This window comes from Sinohyriopsis cumingii, chromosome 8, assembly GCF_028554795.1.
Source record: "Sinohyriopsis cumingii isolate HCF-2022 chromosome 8, ASM2855479v2, whole genome shotgun sequence".
In the NCBI taxonomy this organism is placed as follows: Eukaryota; Metazoa; Mollusca; class Bivalvia; order Unionida; family Unionidae; genus Sinohyriopsis; species Sinohyriopsis cumingii.
The window spans coordinates 63,368,063-63,388,553 of NC_142968.1; the positions used below are offsets into that span (position 1 = coordinate 63,368,063).

The window sequence follows — 20,491 nt, forward strand, 5'->3', positions numbered from 1 at the left end:
GCTGGTGTGTACCACGGGTGAAGTTGGATATGTATGAATCAGCTTAATGAATCAGTATTCTGCTGGTAGTGTATATCTACCTTCAAATTTGTATTGTTTTAATGATTCAAAATCACAAAAAATTTTAAGGATTAGGTTCATCAGATATTTTATACCGTCATGTTTCAATTTTTTAATTGCAAGAATAATATCATTAATATTTTCAAAATTCATCATATAATAATTATAGGTTTAAAATAAACAAATATTTACACAACACTAACTTATAGACAGCACAACACCCATGTGAACTCCTAGACTGCCAAACTACATTCTAGAAAATTCAGAGTGTGATAGGAAATAGTTACACAACACAACCCCCCCCCCCCGTGAACTCGTAGATTACCAAACGATATTCTTGCAAGTTCAGAGGGTGATATATTAACAATCTTACATCTCAGGAATGCACAATCCCATGTGAATTCCTAGATTGCCAAACGACATTCTAGCAAGTTTAGATGGTAGGAAATATTTACAGTATATACAATCTTAGATTTAAGGACGGCACTGTACATATATTTACAGTATATACAATCTTAGTTCTATCGACGGCACAGTACATATTGTAGCATATTTAAAGTATATATAATTTTAGTTTATATGGACGGAACAACGTATAATCTTATCTAACATAACTCTATGGACGGCACAACATGAACTTATTATATAACTTAACTCTATGGACGGCACAATACATATACAGGGCCTTCTCTACGTTCAACATATTTCTGCATACCATCCCCCATAATCAACCCGGGGAGTGCAAAAGAGCACTCACCACTTGGCGAAATGGTAGAAGGGTGTGCTTGTCTAATGAAGTTCGAACAAATCAGGGTGGACCCCAATGATAGCACGGGTCCTATGCTACATAAACTAACCAATACTTAGAAATCCAAAAGTACTCAAGCAATGGGCGTGGCTTATTCGCTGTTTCTTTTTCTTAATTATTATCACTGAAAAATCTAGATGAAGCAGGAAACTTGACAGATTCAGAAAAATAAGGATAATGTTTCTTCAAAATCGAAACAAAATAAACATTATTCATTTATTATTGTAAACCACAATCACTATACCTTCGCTGACAGAGTTATTCCCCCCTCCCCAGTATATCATGACGCTGTAAAAGATCATATTAGACCTTTTGTCATCGACGAAGTCATAACACGTTAAAATATTCTGTCTTACGATATGAGTGTTTCCTATCTGAGTGAAATACTGAAATATTCGTTGTTTATAACGCCGATTTGGTTTCTTGTACCGAAAGAGAGAAAATCAACAACAAAAATAATTCATTTCTAAGAGAATATTGTCTTATGTTACGTGTTTAGGCTCGAATAAACAGTAACAAAAGAAAGAGTGAAAACAACAAGATTTCAGAAATTTAACAAATTTAATTTATTTCACTGAAAATGAAACCCACTGTAAAATGAAGACAAAAATAAGACTTTATGGTTATAAGAATCAAATCCAAAACTAATCCAAGAATAATCCATGAGTTAAATTTTAGAAGTCCTAATACAGAAATATTCTAATGAATTCAAGTTCGAGTCCCGACGAAGAATCCAAGATGGAAGGCGATGACGTATGCTGTATCTTGTACAGTACTGTTATCTACATTTCCTTGTAGAAACACAAGAAATAACATTCCATTGTTGGAAATCCGAATAAATTTTTAAGACATGTCTATTCAAGAATTCCATATGAGCAATAACATGTTTCCAGAGGAACGAATTAATCTTTTAGAATCCAAATAATCTGAAGAAAAATTAACATAAAACTCGAAAACTGGCTACAACAGAAGAACGACTTGAATCCAGTGTTTTAAACCGAGACTGAGAGATCGCTCTCTCAGCACCACTATTAAAACTAATTAATGCGCAATTTCAGAAACCCCAGAGTTGCGAAATGGAGGCTGTTTACATATAAAAGGGTACGTAGCCCCAGTACGACCTAGATAAAAACCAACCATTTTACTCTGAGAATCAAAAGTAAAAATTTTGTTTACTTTAGTAAAACCATTTAAAAATCTTAAGTCACGTATCCAATACAGCCTCGATTATTCCCAAAATAAAAATAATTCAGTAAAGAACTTGTCCACGTGTCTGTTACCAATTTTGAATTAAGACTAGGAACTAGGTCAGCCTTAGATTTTGCAACTAAGAGTCAAGGTCAAACTATTTTCTGAAACAATATCGAGTTCCTAGTAAACAAAATTACATTACATTGACATGTAATGAAATTAAAAAATAAAAGATTTTAAAACTTACAAACAATTAAATTAAGTCAAATATAAATTAAATAAAATATACGGAACAATTGTAAAATACATGCGAGGTTACTCTTTAACTGTTCTATGTATCCTTGATAGAGTTATCTCCTTTCATAATTCTTGCTATATGCAATACTGAAATGTTGTTTCTTATTTATATTTTTCGAAAATGCTGATTTGTTTATTTTATCCGCGACGCGCTGAACCGAAGGCATGCAAATATCAAAATGTTTACCGGCTGTATTCATTGATCGAAATATTATTTCCTCACCTGTATCTGTATTTGCGGATTTAACCGCCTTTTTTTCAATTATTTTATATTTACCAGGACAACCAAATTTACAATTCTGACTTTGTGTAATAGCTCGTAAATTATATTAGGAATTATCTTTCGGATCTGAATTAATATGATCGATCACAAGACCTTCTTCAATTACTCCGTGAAAACACTCGTACACGAACCTACGAGAGTAATACTCTTTTCTTCCCATCAACACCCAACGTTAGATAACCATTATTAACAAAACCGACTGGTTTTTTAATAGATAGTAACTGATTACACCATCTCGAGATACTTCATAATTCTTGATGATAGGATATTTAATAAAATCATTTTGTTTCAATTTTGTATAATAATATTATTTGTCTAAATAATTCATTTGAAAATCTGGTGTGATAATCGTCAACATTTTTTATGACCTTGTCATTATTGTCGGTGCTATTTTTTTAGCATAATATCGTTTCTGCTCTCTGTATTTTTTACCATCAACTTGCACACATGACTGCATTTCTCTTTTACCCCCAACACCATACTTCAAATACGGTTTTGGTCCTAAATTCCCTCTTTGTATACTTTGTTTGTGAAGTCCACAGAATTCTTGTACGTAGGCTTTCTTACAGGGAGTTATAGAACCTATCATTAGCCAACTACAGTTATTCTTTGTTTCAATCATTATATATATATATATATATATATATATATATATATATATATATATATATATATATATATATATATATATATTGTGCTGTTACCGTTGGAACAGCCACAGTAGTTCTTTAGATTTGTCTCCCCTTTTTAACTCTTCTTCATAAATATCAGTTTCCTATTTTCGTTTGTAATACGTCCAGGCAGGAATGTGAACGTGCCTTCACAGCTGTTTTCGTTGAATCTGAAGCCCACCACAGCCTTTTTACCTGACCTAATTTCAAGAGAGTTCTCGCCTACGAATTAAAACAGTATTTAAACACATTGTTTTGTCTTGTGTCTTGGATGCTGGAGAGCTCGGGGGTTATGCTAACTGTAATTCCTCCAGGGGAAAGGCAGTATAGTAAAAAGACTGTGACCAGTAACTTCATGGAAAATTCTTCGTAGGGATCGAGATACAGCTGCCTGGTTCATCAAGACCGCTGGATAGCTATGCCTTCTATTTATACACATTTGGAGAATTACTACAGGCACAGGACAATCGTCAACAGTCACGTGACACTGACATTTGGTCGCCGCCTATACAGTATATTCTTATGTGTTGAGAAAGCTAAATGAGCACACCTTCCATTTAATTCAAAGATTAAAATTCACTTACACTACTGAACTAGGATCTGATCAGTACAACCGTTTACCTATGGTCACCAAGAATTTGAATTGTGAGAGGAACTAATTCAAATTTGCTAGTCTATTAGTCTGTTTAATGTGAAAGAAACAGTGATTCAATCAAAGCTACATAACACGTTTACAACATATTCTACAGAACTCAACCCGTTTGGAAACAATTGTCATTTGTTTCATCAACTTCTTGTCACGTAGCCTTCTGACATCTAACAGATTCAATTTTTTTCCATTTAGTAAAGTTCTGTCATCAGTGTAAATGGATCCAAATGATTCAAAATATTTGGATCTTGAAGCAGTTTCATCACAGTCTACTGAACGGCGAATCAGAACATTAACTGTCAAAGGCATGGAAATGTACGAGACGGCCCAAGGCGAGTATAATGTCAAACTAGAGAAAGCTTGGAAAAACGTTGAAGATGTTTTGTCCATATTCACTGATCGTCCCAGTTATATAAATTCTTTACGCAAAATAGAAAATGATCTAGTCAAGTGCTATGACAAATATTGTACTCTGTCCGCAGAATACCTCGATTTTCTGTCAAAAACAAGCATACAGGAGAGCCTTACAGAGTTGGAAACACATGTTACGTCAGTGCAAGCATATAAATTAACTGTCGAAAATACCTTAAGACGACTTCACACCTTCAAACAACATGCGTTGGAATCTGGGCCACCTCAGTCTAACTCCTCTATACACACATCAAAATCTAAATCTAATGGTTCGACTATATCCAACATCAGTTCCGTGCTTGCTAGAAAACGTGCAAAAGCTGACGCCGCACGTGCACGAGTGGAATTCGCCGAGAAAGAAGCAGGGATACGTAAACAACAAGCACTTCTTGACGAACAAGAAAAGTTGTCTAAAGCGATAGCTGTACGTAAGAAAGCAGAACTGGAGGCTGACCTGGAGCTTCTAGCACATCAGAAGGAAGCTGCTGCAGCTGAAGCTGAAGTAGAGGCTTTACAGTCGGTTATTGAGGACCGTGGTGACTCCAATCTAAGTGAATTTGATATATCTCGTTCTCTGGACCCCATGGAACGTGTTAAACACTATGTTAATCAACAAACAGAACTACCCAAAAATAAATGTTGCGCCTGACTTCGATAAGGACAATACGAACATCAAGTGTGATGTTAAACAAGGCATACACCACAGTGTCGGTTACATACCTACACCACTTGTGTACCCGAATTTCGTACCGACACCGCAGCCTGTGATACAGACCTGTCGCCGTGTCAACCATTATGATCAAGGATGTGTATCTAGTGTAAGCTTAGACTTGGACCAACTACACGAATCAGGGATGCATAAGAACGCTTCTTTACCTGCATTTCGACCCACTATGTTGAATGCTGATGCACCTACCTACCACCCCAATAATGGACAAGTAGATTATGCTCCAGCAGCATTTCAACCACAGGAATGTAGTAGTCAGTTTATCAGTATGGAACTGACTCGTTTTCTTCTGAAGAAAGATTTGCTCCTTTCACGTCTTTCAAACTACAATGATCGACCAGAATTTTATGCCGTTTGGAAAGCTTGTTTTCTCAGTGTTATGAGAGAGTTACAGGTTACCACTAATGAAGAAATAGACTTATTAGTAAAATGGTTAGGCCCTGAATCCTCAAAACATGCACTTAGCATCAGAGCATCAAACGTGAACAACCCTTCTAGAGGACTACAAAGAATCTGGGAGCGTCTGGATGAGAGGTATGGTTGTCCAGAAATGGTTGAGGCGGCCTTAAAAACTAAATTAGCTAACTTTCCGAAGCTGACTAATAAGGACAATAAGAAACTCTATGAGCTTTCAGATATTCTTTCTGAAATAGAGTCTGCCAAGGAAGATAAAAAGTACCAGTCACTTTTGAGCTATTATGACTCGTCTTCTGGTGTACTTCCAATAGTGAACAAACTTCCTTATGGTATACAAGAAAAGTGGACCACACAAGCAGTGAATTACAAGAAACACCATGACGTTTCTTTCCCACCGTTTTCCTTCTTTGCTGAATTTATCCGTGAGATTAGCAAAGTGAAGAATGACCCCGGATTCGCATACGAGGCCAGCACCAACACACCTACTAAGAAGGAGACTACCCCTCTTAAGAACTCTGGTAATAGACTTATTATCTCGACAAAGAAAACACAAGTGTCGCGACATTCAGATGTGAATGATGTTGAACCAGACAAACGATGTCCATTACACAAAGCGAACTACTCTCTGAATAAGTGCAGAGGTTTCAAAGTCAAACCTTTAGAAGAACGTAAGAAACTTCTAAAAGAGTACGGCATATGTTTTAGATGTTGTGAATCAACAAGGCATATGATACGTGCATGCAAAGAAGTAACGCAGTGCACAGATTGTGGCAGTGATCGTCATCCCATAGCTTTGCATGTCACCGCTGCTGTAGCAGAGAAGCTTATATCTCAACCACCCGCAATAAGTCATGGCGGGGAGAAGAAGGATATTTCAGGTTCCTCACCCTTACGAGTAACATCTAAGTGTACACAAATTTGTGGCGAAAGGTTTATTGGTAAATCTTGTGCTAAAACTGTCCTTGTGAGAGTATATCCAGATGGCCATCCATCAAAAGCCACAAAGATGTATGCTATCCTTGATGACCAAAGCATCAGGTCATTAGCCAAGTCAGACTTTTTTAATCTTTTAGACATACAAGATGAACAGGTGGAATACACCCTTTCTTCGTACACCGGTTGTGTAGTGACTTATGGTAGAAGAGCAAGTGGATATATTGTAGAGGCACTAGATGGAAGTGCAAGGTTGGAACTTCCGACGTTGATTGAATGTAACCAAATACCAGACATTAGAGAAGAAATTCCCACTCCAGAAGTAGCGAAACACCACCCTCATCTCAATGATATTGCGAGACACATCCAACCATTAGATGGTGACTCGTCTATACTACTACTGATTGGTAGAGACTTGACTGAAGCACGTCATGTTCGTGAACAGCGCATCGGTCCACGGAACTCTCCCTATGCCCAGAGACTTAGCCTCGGTTGGGTGATAATAGGAGAAGCTTGTCTTGGTAAAGTACATAAACCCGATTTTGTTAATGTCAATAAAACGTACCTGTTAGGAAAAGGACGTACGTCTATCTTCAGACCATGCCCTAATGGTTTCAAGGTAAAGGAAAACCACACCAGGAATGTATGCACAGACGACAATATAAAATCGTATTTTTCATCATTCGCGGATGCAGAAGGTGACCTTGGTGCCTCTGTTTTCGAGAGAACAAGAAATGATGATAAAGTTGGGATGTGAATAGAGGACAAAGAATTTCTTAGGATAATGGACGACGGGTTCTACAAAGACCCACATGGAAACTGGGTTGCACCCCTTCCTTTCCGTACACCAAGACAAAGACTACCGAACAATAGACCGCAAGCCATTAAACGGGCTAAGGCATTAGACACCAGTCTTCGTAAAGATCCGGTCAAAAAACAACATTTTGTGACTTTCATGAAAAGAATCTTTGATAGTGGACATGCGGAGTTAGCCCCACCTTTTAAAGACAACGAGGAGTGCTGGTACTTACCTATCTTCGGTGTCTATCATCCGAAGAAACCGGATCAGATAAGAGGCGTATTTGACTCGTCTACCAAATACGACGGTGTTTCATTGAACAATGTTTTACTGTCAGGGCCAGATATGACTAACAACCTCTTGGGTATTCTTCTTCGTTTTCGGAAGGAACCAATTGCTATCACAGCTGATATTCAACAGATGTTTCATTGTTTCTTAGTCAGAGAGGATCATAGAAATTTTCTAAGATTCTTTTGGTATCGTAACAACAATCTGGACGAAGATCAGGTCCAGTATAGAATGTGCGTACACGTCTTTGGTAATAGTCCGTCTCCTGCTGTTGAGACTTATGGACTGAGGAGAACGGCGCAGAACAGTGAAAAGGTCTTTGGAATTGACGTTAAAGGACTCACGGTACTAATTCCACTCCAATGGTAAACATATGGAAACACTATCATATTCAAAATTCAATAACTTAAAATTTATGGGTGCTGATAATGACACCTATAATTTTCGTGCACATCTAACCTTGGTGCAAGCTTATGTGTGGAGAACACCATATGACCCGCGGCAATTTGTTTACATACATGTGCATGAAACACGTGTTATTGATTCTGCACCAAATGAATCAGGTGCTACTTTCAGTATTGAGTACTCCTGAGTCAAGCCTGTAAAAATGCTAAAGTTGCATCAGTAGAAATTTGTCAATATTTTTTTTACATTACATATAGGATAAGCTCTCAAAAGATATTTTTCCTAAAATTTTAATTTTCATTATTAACCAATTATGGACCACCAAACCTGTAAATACTCTATTATTTCTTCACCCATTTCTAGACTGGTTCACAGTTCTTCCGTATAATTAGTACCGTGTGTCCTATAACGAGATTTAATTTTTTTTGAAAAAGTTGTATTTTACTCCTTGATATTAGAGCATAATTGTAAGAAAGAATTGGCCATGCTTGTGCATGGATAATAGTGCAATAGCATTTTATGTGATACCAATATCTGTAGTTAAATTGCATCCGCATTACATGTTGCTGTGTTGTATTGTACTTATTAATGGCTTATTCTTGTTATTAAAATAATTGTTTTCTGCCTTTGTATCTTCATGTTATCTTTCTATGGCATGCATGCTACACAAAAGAAACACAAGCATGCTGACATCAGCAAGTATGACATCACAGGGTATCAAATTACATGACGCATTGTATTTTCATCTCTCACTGGCTATAAGACAAGTTTTAAATGTTTTAAATTTCAAAATTGCATTTCTTTTCTTGCTGATTCTCACAGAAATAACATACAGTGCATCCCTATTCACATCAATCAAACAAAACAAATAAGTGTGCCACATGACAGGTCAAAATGATACGAGGCCATTGCCCTTTTGTGACTAAAACAAATACACACACCCATGAAGCATCAAGAGATGCTGATATTCCAAACTTATTTAAACTATCATCACATGTGATTCATGACCCCCAAATGTTAATAAAAAGGTATAAAAGCCAAGGAAGAGTTCCATAAGCTGTATTATACTGAATAATTAAATAACATAGTGCTACTTTTTAGTATAAAACTATGGGGAAGGGTGAATAAGCAAAGAATAGACAGAGTAATTTCTTCAAGCCTGGTAATGTTCCCCACAACAAAGGGGGTGGGGGGGAATGTGTATCAACCCAAATAACACATCAACATGAGGTATGTTACATAAGGACATCAAGAGACAAATTTGAAAAAGCTATCCAAAGTTCCTATAATGCTGACATTGATGTTGGAGACAGAAAGTGTATGCACAAACTGTTATGACTCAAGCTATTAAGTATGCTGGAGGTGGAGAAATGTGTGAAAAACTTTGCTATGCCAAGACAAGTTCATGTCTCTATGCAATATGCAGACACTGATAAAAATTGTCACTGAATACACTACTTGTTAAATTTAAGTAATAGAACTGAATTGCATATTGAAGTTGTCTAATACATAAACATATACCTACATTTACCCAAAGCTCATAAAAAGTTGAGAAAAAGTCTAAAAATCATTACTGTGGCTGCTTTCCACTATAAGCAGTGTTTAAATTACTTACTTTTTAATATAAAGCTGAAAAAATGCATACATTATTGAACAAAAGAGAAACAAAGCAAACATTGCAATCACTCAATTACAGTCAAAGGGGAGGTAATACACCTTGATTTGGCAAACCAAATAGCAAGCTCTAATTTACAGCTAAATGATTCCTTACTATTACTTGATGGTAAGAACAGAGCAATGTAGGTTTTATAAATAGCTTTTGTTTCAAATATGAAACCATATTTCTGACATGAAGCTTGTTTTCATTTATTCACAACAACATATATGGTGAACAAAACACATATCGCTTAGTGCACGCAGTAATCAAATGCTGAGATTTGGAATAATGTGTTCTGAGACCACAAGTTGCAACACCCTGAGTATGAAGGTTTTCTATCATGGGACTTGATACATGAAGAAAAAAGAGATCTGGTTTGGTGGGAGAGAGCAGTATGTTCACCATGCAGTTATACATCAAGAATGTTTCAACTGTATGAAGAGAGGTTGGGGAAGAAAAACTGCCTGTGTAAAGAATGCAATACAGATAGGACTTTTGCAGAGTTATATTTGGAATGAAGGGTTGAAAACTATTATTTTAAGTGAAAATATCCCTCCCTGCTCCCTCAACAAAAGGAATGCAGAAAAGTTCCAATACTGTTTACCCAAAAATGTAGTGTACCAATATGAGAAACATGCTGAACATAGAATAGGTGTCAAGGAGTTTAATTCTAGGATAAGAAATAAGACCGGTATAATTGATATTCAATGTGACTCGACATATAATAATTCAGTTTACAGGTTGAGGCAATGCAGCATGTGCAGTTTTGTGCACAGTCCTTATTTTTACAATGTTCTCTGCTTTGATCTGCTGAGTGTGTCTCTAAAGTTAAATGATCAGTACTGATACATAAGTGATTGTGACATAAGTGGCTTACATATAAAATCTACCCCACCCACCCCATTTTGGGGAATTATTGCATGTGTTAAATGGTATTTAACCATACAGGCCAATCTATGGGTACCATCATATGAAATTCTGCCATCAGGCCATACTGTGCTCTTTTCCCTATGGCCAGAACTATCTACTTCCACTCTCCAGTGTATAAAACCATCCCCATCTGTCTTTTGTATAGAATTTTTCTCCAAAATCACATTCAAACCATGATAAAAAGACTCCATTATGATTGTCATATGTAAAAACCACCAAATTGATACCCTGTATGCACGTGGTAACCATGGAAACAACAAACTCCTATTATGGTATAGGTCGCATATAGGACTCACGGTACTAATTCCACTCCAATGGTAAACATATGGAAACACTATCATATTCAAAATTCAATAACTTAAAATTTATGGGTGCTGATAATGACACCTATAATTTTTCGTGCACATCTAACCTTGGTGTCAGCAATAGAGTGGAGCGCATCAGAAAATCCACTAGACCAGAACAATGGACCTACTTTTCGACGGACTTGAACCCGGCTGACTATGCTACCAGGTCAATTCCAGCTGCACGTATACAGGATAGTCCTTGGATGTTAGGCCTATCACATCTACTCCGTAAAGACGAAGAATCTTTTGATGACACATTCCCTCTCTTGAATGCTGATGAGGATAAAGAGCTGAGGCCGAAGGTTGACGTACTAAAAACGATTGTATCAAAGAAAAGCTCACTGGGTTCACATCGTTTTGAAAGATTTTCATCTTGGAAGAACTTAGTGGAAACTTTCGCCCGTCTTAGACACATTGTTCTATCCTATTACAGCAAAGGCCGTTGCAAGGGATGGCATATGTGCTCGGAATTTAGGACTGTGAAAACCTATCACACGACTGAGCATTTCATAATCAGAGTGGTGCAGCATGAGACATATAGCAGCGAATTAGCCTGCATCGAGGAGAAAAAGCCATTACCAAGAGACAGTCCAATACTATCTCTCAGCCCAGTCATTGATAAGGATGACGTACTTAGAGTGGGAGGTCGCCTTAATAGAGCGGATCTTAGCATTAACGAAAAGAATCCACTTATCATCCCCGGACGACATCATATCGCGACGTTACTTGTACGTCATCACCATGATACTGTAAAACACCAAGGACGGCACTACACAGAAGGAGCAGTTAGAGCTGCCGGACTTTGGATTATAGGAGGCAAACGGTTGATATCCTCACTGATCCACAAGTGTGTGAAATGTCGTAAATTGCGTGGAAAACAAGAGCACCAGAAGATGTCCGACCTACCTCCAGATCGCATTGAACCGGTACCTCCTTTCACCTATGTAGGAGTGGATACATTTGGTCCATGGTCAATTATAGCACGACGGACTAGAGGAGGATTAGCCAACAGTAAGCGTTGGGCCATACTCTTTACATGTCTTACGGTTAGAGCCATCCACATTGAGGTGATCGAAGATCTCAGTACATCTTCATTCAACAATGCCCTTCGGAGGTTCATTTCCATCAGAGGTAACGTGAGGGAGTTACGATCAGACCGAGGAACCAATTTTATGGGTTCAACTGATGACCTGAAAATTGATGCCATCAATGTGGAGGATCGTCCTGTTAAGGAATTTGTGTACAAAAAAGGAGTTACCTGGATATTTAATCCACCCCACTCTTCACACATGGGAGGAGTGTGGGAGCGCATGATTGGAATCACTCGTCGAATTCTAGACTCTATGATGACTGAAGTGGAATCCAAAAACCTTACAAATGAAGTGCTAATCACCTTTATGGCTGAAGTTTGTGCTATTGTTAACGCCCGTCCTATCGTGCCTGTTTCATCCGACCCAGAGTCTCCAGTGTTACTAAGTCCTTCAGTGCTTCTTACTCAGAAAATAGACACCATTACAGAACCCTTTGGACCGTTCGAAATGAAGGATTTATACAAGGCGCAATGGAAACGTGTACAACCTCTGGCTGATATATTCTGGAACCGTTGGAGGCGTGAATATCTCCAAACATTGCAAAAAAGACGGAAGTGGCAGACCGATCGGACTAACATTAAACAAGGAGACATTGTACTCTTAAAGGACAAGACCGTTTGTAGGAATGAATGGCCTATAGGAGTGATCGTGAATACGATTCCAGGTGGAGATGACAGAGTTCGTAAAGCTGAGGTTCGTGTTATAAGAGAAGGCAAGCCGACAACCTACGCGAGACCAATTACCGAGATGATTCTGTTGTTAACGGAGGAGTCTACCGTGAAATGATTTACGCCTTCCTGTTTTATGCGATTTGAAATGACCTTAAGCCATTACATAGATTTTGTTTCCTCTAACAATGATGTTGAGACTAAAAAGGAACTTTACACTTATAGTGCACATTTGTATATTTCTTTGTAGTGATATCTGGTAGATATCAGGCGGGGAGTGTGCTGTTACCGTTGGAACAGCCACAGTAGTTCTTTTAGATTTGTCTCCCCTTTTTAACTCTTCTTCATAAATATCAGTTTCCTATTTTCGTTTGTAATACGTCCAGGCAGGAATGTGAACGTGCATTCACAGCTCTTTTCGTTGAATCTGAAGCCCACCAGTCTTTTTACCTCACCTAATTTCAAGAGAGTTCTCGCCTACGAATTAAAACAGTATTTAAACACATTGTGTTGTCTTGTGTCTTGGATGCTGGAGAGCTCGGGGGTTATGCTAACTGTAATTCCTCCAGGGGAAGGCAGTATATATATATATATATATATATATATATATATATATATATATATATATATATATATATATATATTTCAGTTTAAATATGTATTTGCCTTAATTATAATATGGAAGAGATTGAAAGGTTATCTACAACTGAAGCTTGTAAATCCAGATTCGATTTTGACAGAAGAACCCATGACTTGCGGAGGCGAGCGCTGGTTGATCCGACGAAAACTCTGGTTGAAAGTATTCATGACGCTAAGAATTTCGCGACGATGGTGCAGCTCATGTGTGGTCAACATTCAGAATCATGCGCAATACCAAAGGTGTTATCTATGCTATAATGAACTATGATCGAGCGGTGACGATTATTAATTATCTCGATAATCAAAGATATTTTTTCAGAGTAAATTTTTATGTGGGAGTAGACGATACTTGGATTATCCGTGACAAACACGACCCTGTCCGTGTTCCCACTGGAAATTATGTTACATTAAATAAAACTTGAAAACCAGGAATACTGACTGGTTTTGCAAACCGTATTATGAACAAGTGTATCCTGTGACCGCAGTTATTTATGCAATATATCCGCTGAATGATAAACCCAGCGTTAATAATATAAAACTAATAAAATTTTCGAAAATAAATTGTGTAGCAGAACCAGCAATGGAACATTTTACAAACGCAATAAGTAGAAATGCTTTAACGGATGTAATACGCGAAAAAATAAATAAGTGGGCAGAAATAGTTAAATTTAACGAAGCGTCTATCAAAGATGTCGCTGAAATAGGAAAGAAATTAAAATTTCCAATAATAGTAAAAAGAATAACAGGAGAGATTTTGCACGAATCGAAATATAAATCGAAGAAAGCTTCGATTGAAATTATTCATCCATATGTGTATGCGTGGACTAATGCTATAGCAATATTTCCACGAAATCGAACTGTTAAATTTTATAACGATGATATGTTTGATTTTATCAGAAATATCAGAAAAAGCGATGCTGTATCCGTGTGGCTGTTTCAAAGTTCCGATGATGAAAATTATGATCAGTTTGTACGACGTAATGGAGATATTTATCGTACAGAATCTCTTCACGAAGAAATGAAAAATCTTACGCAGCGATTTTCATCGCCGAAATATACTCATGATGATGTTGAACAATTACTGAGTATTTGTTTTACCGTTCGGTCGGTTGCTGCTCATTTTGCTCAGAAGGAAAATTCATGGAAACCAACAAGATTGGAATTTCTTGAAGAAATACAACGCATTTGTGTTGAATACGAACACGGCGGATTGTGGAATACCATATACGAATATAGGGATGTTATCTCGGTTGATATGGTTGTATGTTATCCTGGACGTTTTCTTGGAATGCGAGAGTGTTCGAAATATTTTTAGCGATTTGGACATCCAACACATGAGATGAACAGAGCATCGATAAACAGACCATTACCAGATTTTGACCTGACTGGATTCGCTTGTATCGAGTTATTTACGTTTACCCGAAGATCATCGTATTTTTGTTAAATCTGGTTTGGCAAACATTTTTCGGAAAAAATGTGGGCACCAACAGTATTATTACGGTATATGCTTGATGTAAAAATATTGATATCGTTGATTGTAAGTGAAGAAAAAAAAATCATAAAGTCCGTAGAAACAAGTTTGGTTACCACAGCAAAATAAATATTCTGATGATGAAAATCCTGATACAACTGATTTTGAGAATAAAATCGCGAAAGATCTTGGCAGAAAAATAATTGGTAAATTTACCCAAGGAGGATCATATGGTCATAAAAGACATTATACAAGATTAATTATAGATGATGCTGAACTGGATTTTATAAGTGCTGATACAACGAAGGGAAAAACATTTATAAGTCGAAGTAATGTTAACATATCGGACGGAACTAAATTAGGTACAGTTGTGAGGTACGGTTGCTGGTGAGTCACCGGAGTTTACTCATTAAAGATCTTCAATGTCAGCGTACGTTTCAATAAATGTATTATCGATAATAAACAGATTTCCTGATGCTGCTGTTAAAGTCCCCACAGATTCATTTTATATCAATAAAAAATACAGGATTGCTAGAACAACTACCGGTACATATTGGCGCTGATGTATCATGGGGGGAATGGATAATAAAACTAGAAAAGATACTTGGTTATTCTGAATCTGCCGACGTTGAAATCAAATATATTTATTACAAACATATTCAAATATCAGAATTGTCATCTGCACCATCGATACATGATCATGTACCTAGACATTAAACAGTTTATCTCAATGGGCCTGGTAGTTCTGGTAAAACAACACGTGCGATCGAATTCTTTCGTCAGAGTTCCTCAAACTTCATTCAACTACACACAGACTCGCCAGAGAAATGAACGAACAAGGAGTTAAATCTCATACTTACCACAGCTTCTTTCGATGGAAGGGGGATACATGGACTCCTGATCGAATGGGTGAAAAATATATTCCAAAGATCATTATCTGGGATGAAATATGTACAGTGTCGCTGGAGACATTTAAAATATTTCTTGATTGGTTGTTGACAAAAAATACTACTGTTGTCATGTGCGGCGATCATGGTCAACCGCCGCCTTTTATTAAATTGTCTCCACATAAATGGCTAAAAAAAGTTTATGGATTATTAAGAAGAAATAACTGATGATCATAGAGCGCTTGATCCAGAATTAAGACAGTTTAATAAATGAATCAGACTACAACCATATAAACTTCAGTGTGAAATAATGCGTGAGATGATTTCAGAAACTCTTTTGAATGATTTGGGGAATTTATGGAGACAAGATGATTTGATTGTTGCAAGTAGAAAGATAGTTCGTGATACAGTTCAACAACACTTATTTCTGTTAGATAAAGAAAAATTTTAAATATACCCGTACCATTGTGTTATCGACCAGCAGATACTCGTCCGCATAATATCGACGCTGAAATTCCAAGCTCCTTGACAGAGTCAAGGAAACAAAATCTTGTGTTAAATGATATTGTTTTAGTTCCTGTTAGTGTTGTTGACAGCGCGTTAACGATGGACAAAACTCCGTGGACTCTAGGATATACTATACCGATTTATTCATCTCAAGGATTAATTATTTCTGATTGGATTGTTGATGATCGTATTGAGTGGTCAAATTTAGTTTATCTCAAAGTGTATCGAGTCAGAAGAATATCTCATCTGCAGAGGGTTATCATAGATTTACAGAAAATAATAATCAAACTCATGAAGGCAATAGCAATGATATAGTAAAAAATTTATTTATAAGCAGTGAGACAAAAAAAGCACGACTTTGATCTCGATGCTGAATTTATCATGACATTAAAACAACAGAATACTCATTGTGAGAGCTGTAACACAGTAATGTTGTGGCAGTATTCAAATAATAATCCAAGACAGTTTACCGTAGACGGCTTAGTAGTCTTGGTCACACACAGGAAAATGTGATGCTGATCTGTCTTGAATGTAATCGACGTCGAGGCGCCAGTTCACAAAAGTTAATGCGGTGGTAATTGTGTGTCTTCTGGAATTACTTGTAATGGTTCGCGTACAAATCCACGTTGAGGAGCAGTTGAATCTAATCTGTAGATTGCAGGTCTACCTGTGGATCTTACCACACTGGAAACTGTATGTGTCGTCACACTCCAAATAGGATCAGTTGCTATTTTTTTACCATCTTCAAGTTCACCAGCTTCATATAAATATCTTACAGTCACATTACCTAGCACTGGTTATTTTGAAAGGTCATGTTGTTGTATTGGTAAATGTTTTTTGTGATCGCATTGGTAGGTTTCATAGAAATTACACGAACAATTTCATTATTTAACGCACCTATTACACTTGGTAGTATTGCAACCCATTCACGAGAATTTTTGTCTTTCTGATTTATTTCCTTCGCATACTGATATCCAAACAATCTCTCAGCAAGTGTTCGATTAAATCGTTCAACAATTGCCTGATCACGATGAAATGCGGTATGTCCTCGTCTGATCTCGACGTTATGTTTTTTCATCAGGGATGATACTGCACCGACAAATTCCTTGCCAGGATCAACTTGTAGCAGCTGTGGCCATCCTAACACCACGTTGATAAATTTGTTCAAAAGCAGATGCAACTTCAGTTGCTGTTTTAGTTGATGGTGGTTCTGCTTCTTTATATCTACTTGCAACGTCAACGAGAGTCAACCTATATTTGTATGTACGTGATTGATGTCTACCAATTTTAATAGTATCGTGTGGTAAAAAATAAAAATCTGCTTTATGAACTTCACTTGGGGCACTGACATAAAAATGTGTGTACTGAATTTTTTAGGTGATGGTAGTTAATTTGCGATATTGCCTGTCGAGCTAACCATTGTGCACAACAGAACGTGCAACATTTGCTGCATCAGCAAGTTTATTAATCACTGCTCTACCCCTCCAATATCCCCTTGGGCTATAATAAATCGATTGCATTATTTTAATAATCGGTTGATTAATTACCAGCCCCTAATACTAGTTTACCTTTCATCAAGGATTTTACTAGGAAGCCGGTAAGTTTTTCTCTGAGAGATTTATTTTTTTTATGGAATTTGACGAGTGAATCAACTTCACATCTGCCATATGTCGTTGTAAATCCTTATTTTTATACGCTACGTTATGAACATAGCATACTTGATCACTCGCATTTATTGGATACTCTCCAGGTATTGGTTGATCTCGCTCGTCAAGTCGGATATCAGTTCGGGTTCCAGGACCACAATAATTATATCCAGGAAGATGTTTTTTTCCTGGGTATTTAGCCCATGGAGCTCCTGCTAATTTTCCCAGTGAAGCAGCCATATCACCACCTGTGTTCATACTTTATATTTTTGTACCACATTTTACACACTTTCCTGTAAGTGCACGCTTTTTAGTTTTTGTTATTATTGTTGTTAATCCACTTTTTTTTGGGGGGGGGGGGGGTGTTCTACATCGAACACAATATATATCCGTACTATTTATTATTATTGTATAACATGGATGTCATTGATTTTTCAACGACACGAAAGCAAGAGCCAGTAAAACGTCATGTAGCGCTACCAAAGTCTATCAGAGCAATTATCATAGGTCCATCTGGGTCTGGTAAGACGCAATTATTACTTAATCTAACAATGAGATGGCTCAAATGGGATAAATTATATCTAGTGGCACCATCTGTAGATGATCAGCGATGCTACGATGTACTTAAAGATTTTAATGAAAATGCAAAATTGTTGGACGAGGACGGCAATGATATTACTGATTTTATCACCGATATTGATGAAGCCCCATGTGTAGATGACCTCGAATGATTTATTAATAAAATCGTAGTATATGATGATGTAATGCTGGACAATCAAATCCAGCTCTGATATTTTCCCGAGGCAGACACAAAAACACGGATGTGATTTATGTTACTCACCGATACACACAAATACCTAAAGTGATCAGAGATAACTGTAATATTTTAGTTGTATTTAATGGAGTCGATACACATACTCTGCGAAACATTCATCAGACTTGGTGTTCAGGGGATGTGGACATGATTAAGTTCAAAAACTTCTTTTCAAAAGCACAAGCTACCCCACACGGATTTATAACAATAAATTTACATGATCCTCGGTCGCGATATCCTATAGGTCTTGATAAAATCTTTGGATAAAAAAGACATTAGTTTTTCATTATTTTTAGATTTTTCATCAGTATCTTTATAAGCCGATTAGCTCTATCTAACTCTGATTTAGAATAATTTTGGACTCGTGGTATTATTTCAGTTATACGATTTTATTTTGCTTCATCTATACATTTTTTAAGTTCAATTCCTGATTCACGTTCGGCATTAAGAGACATTATAATATTTCTTAATTCAAATTCTTTACCTAAACAGCAGCAGAGAGGGTATGGCCACAAATAAGTTTCCGAAAGGTAAACAAAACATTACACAAATTTTGAAAAACACGAACGACAATAGCAGCAGAGGGGGCGAATCCCATAACTTTTCAGGCAAAAAAAAAAAGGGCGAAATAAACCCTTTATAAACCCGCGATGACACTTGTAAACTCAATTGTCGCCGTTGTTGCTGCGTTTTGTTGTCGTCGCCCCCAACAGAGAGGGCGAATCCCACAACTTTTTAGAAGCCTCCACACGCCGAAATGGAGGGCTAACCCTACGCCGTTGTAAACTCAATTGTCGCAGTTGTTGCTGCGTTTTGTTGTTGTCGCCCCCTCTGCTGCTCTCTATGAAAACAATTTATCCAAAAATTTTATCCAATCCGACTCGATACCGTGTTCGAGGATCATGTAAATTTATTGTTATAAATCCGTGCGGGGTTGATTGGGCATGCCTAAATAAATTTCTAAACTTATTTACATCCAAATCACCGTCTAACCAATTCTGGTAAATATATTGTAGTGTGTATTTACCAACTCCGTTAAATACAGCAAGAATATTACAATTTTCTGATTACTGGCGGTATTTGTGTTAATTTTTGAGTAACATAAATCACATCTGTGTTTTTATGTCTACCTCTGGAAAATATCCTGGCAGGAATTGATTGTTTGTCCAATATTACGTCATCGTACACGACTAAATTGTTAATACTTCCATCGATATCAATTAGGGACGGAGAATCATTGATGTCCGTGATAAACTCAATAATATCCTCACCGGTTACCGATTTTGCACTTTCATTAAAATCTTTTAACACTCTGTAGCACCGTTGATCGTCCACAGATGGAGCTACCAAATACAACTTGTCCCACTTCATCCACTTCATTATTAAATTTAACAACAACTGAGTCTTACCCGATTCATATGGACCCGTGATAATCATTCGGACAGAATTTGGTAGCATCGGATGGTACTTAACCGGTTCTCGTTTCCTTGTAGCAGAAAAGTCAGTGATCTCCATTAGATATATTATAAAAGAATATGGATTTATATTGTGTGAAATGTAGAGCACGCACTCCAACAGGTGATTTGACAACTATTACAACAAAAAATAACAGATCTGCGGTTACAGGCAAGTGTGGGCGATGCGGTACATAAAAGTTTAAATTTATTCCCCTGACTCCGTCAGGTGGCAAGTCAGCGCCAAAGCCAGCGCCGAAACCAAAGTCAGCTATAAAACAAAAGGAGGTTATATCGCAGCCAAGTTAGGAAAATTACCAGGGGCTCCGTGGGCTAAATACCTAGGAGAAAAACATCTCCCAGGATATAATTACCGTGGTCCTGGAACAGGACTTGATATCAGACTTGATGCCTTAGATCAGCCCAATCCAGGCGAGTATC

At 37.2% G+C, this 20,491-nt stretch overlaps 1 protein-coding gene across 1 annotated transcript; it reads left to right on the top strand.

The window, feature by feature from the left end:
* The first annotated feature begins 7,231 nt into the window (after positions 1–7,231).
* On the top strand, positions 7,232–12,750 carry LOC149793677 (uncharacterized). Its single transcript, XM_089969038.1, has 2 exons — positions 7,232–7,470; positions 11,307–12,750. The coding sequence occupies exons 1-2, from the start codon at positions 7,232–7,234 to the stop codon at positions 12,748–12,750; spliced, it is 1,683 nt and encodes a 560-aa protein (XP_089825164.1).
* Positions 12,751–20,491: the final 7,741 nt, after the last annotated feature.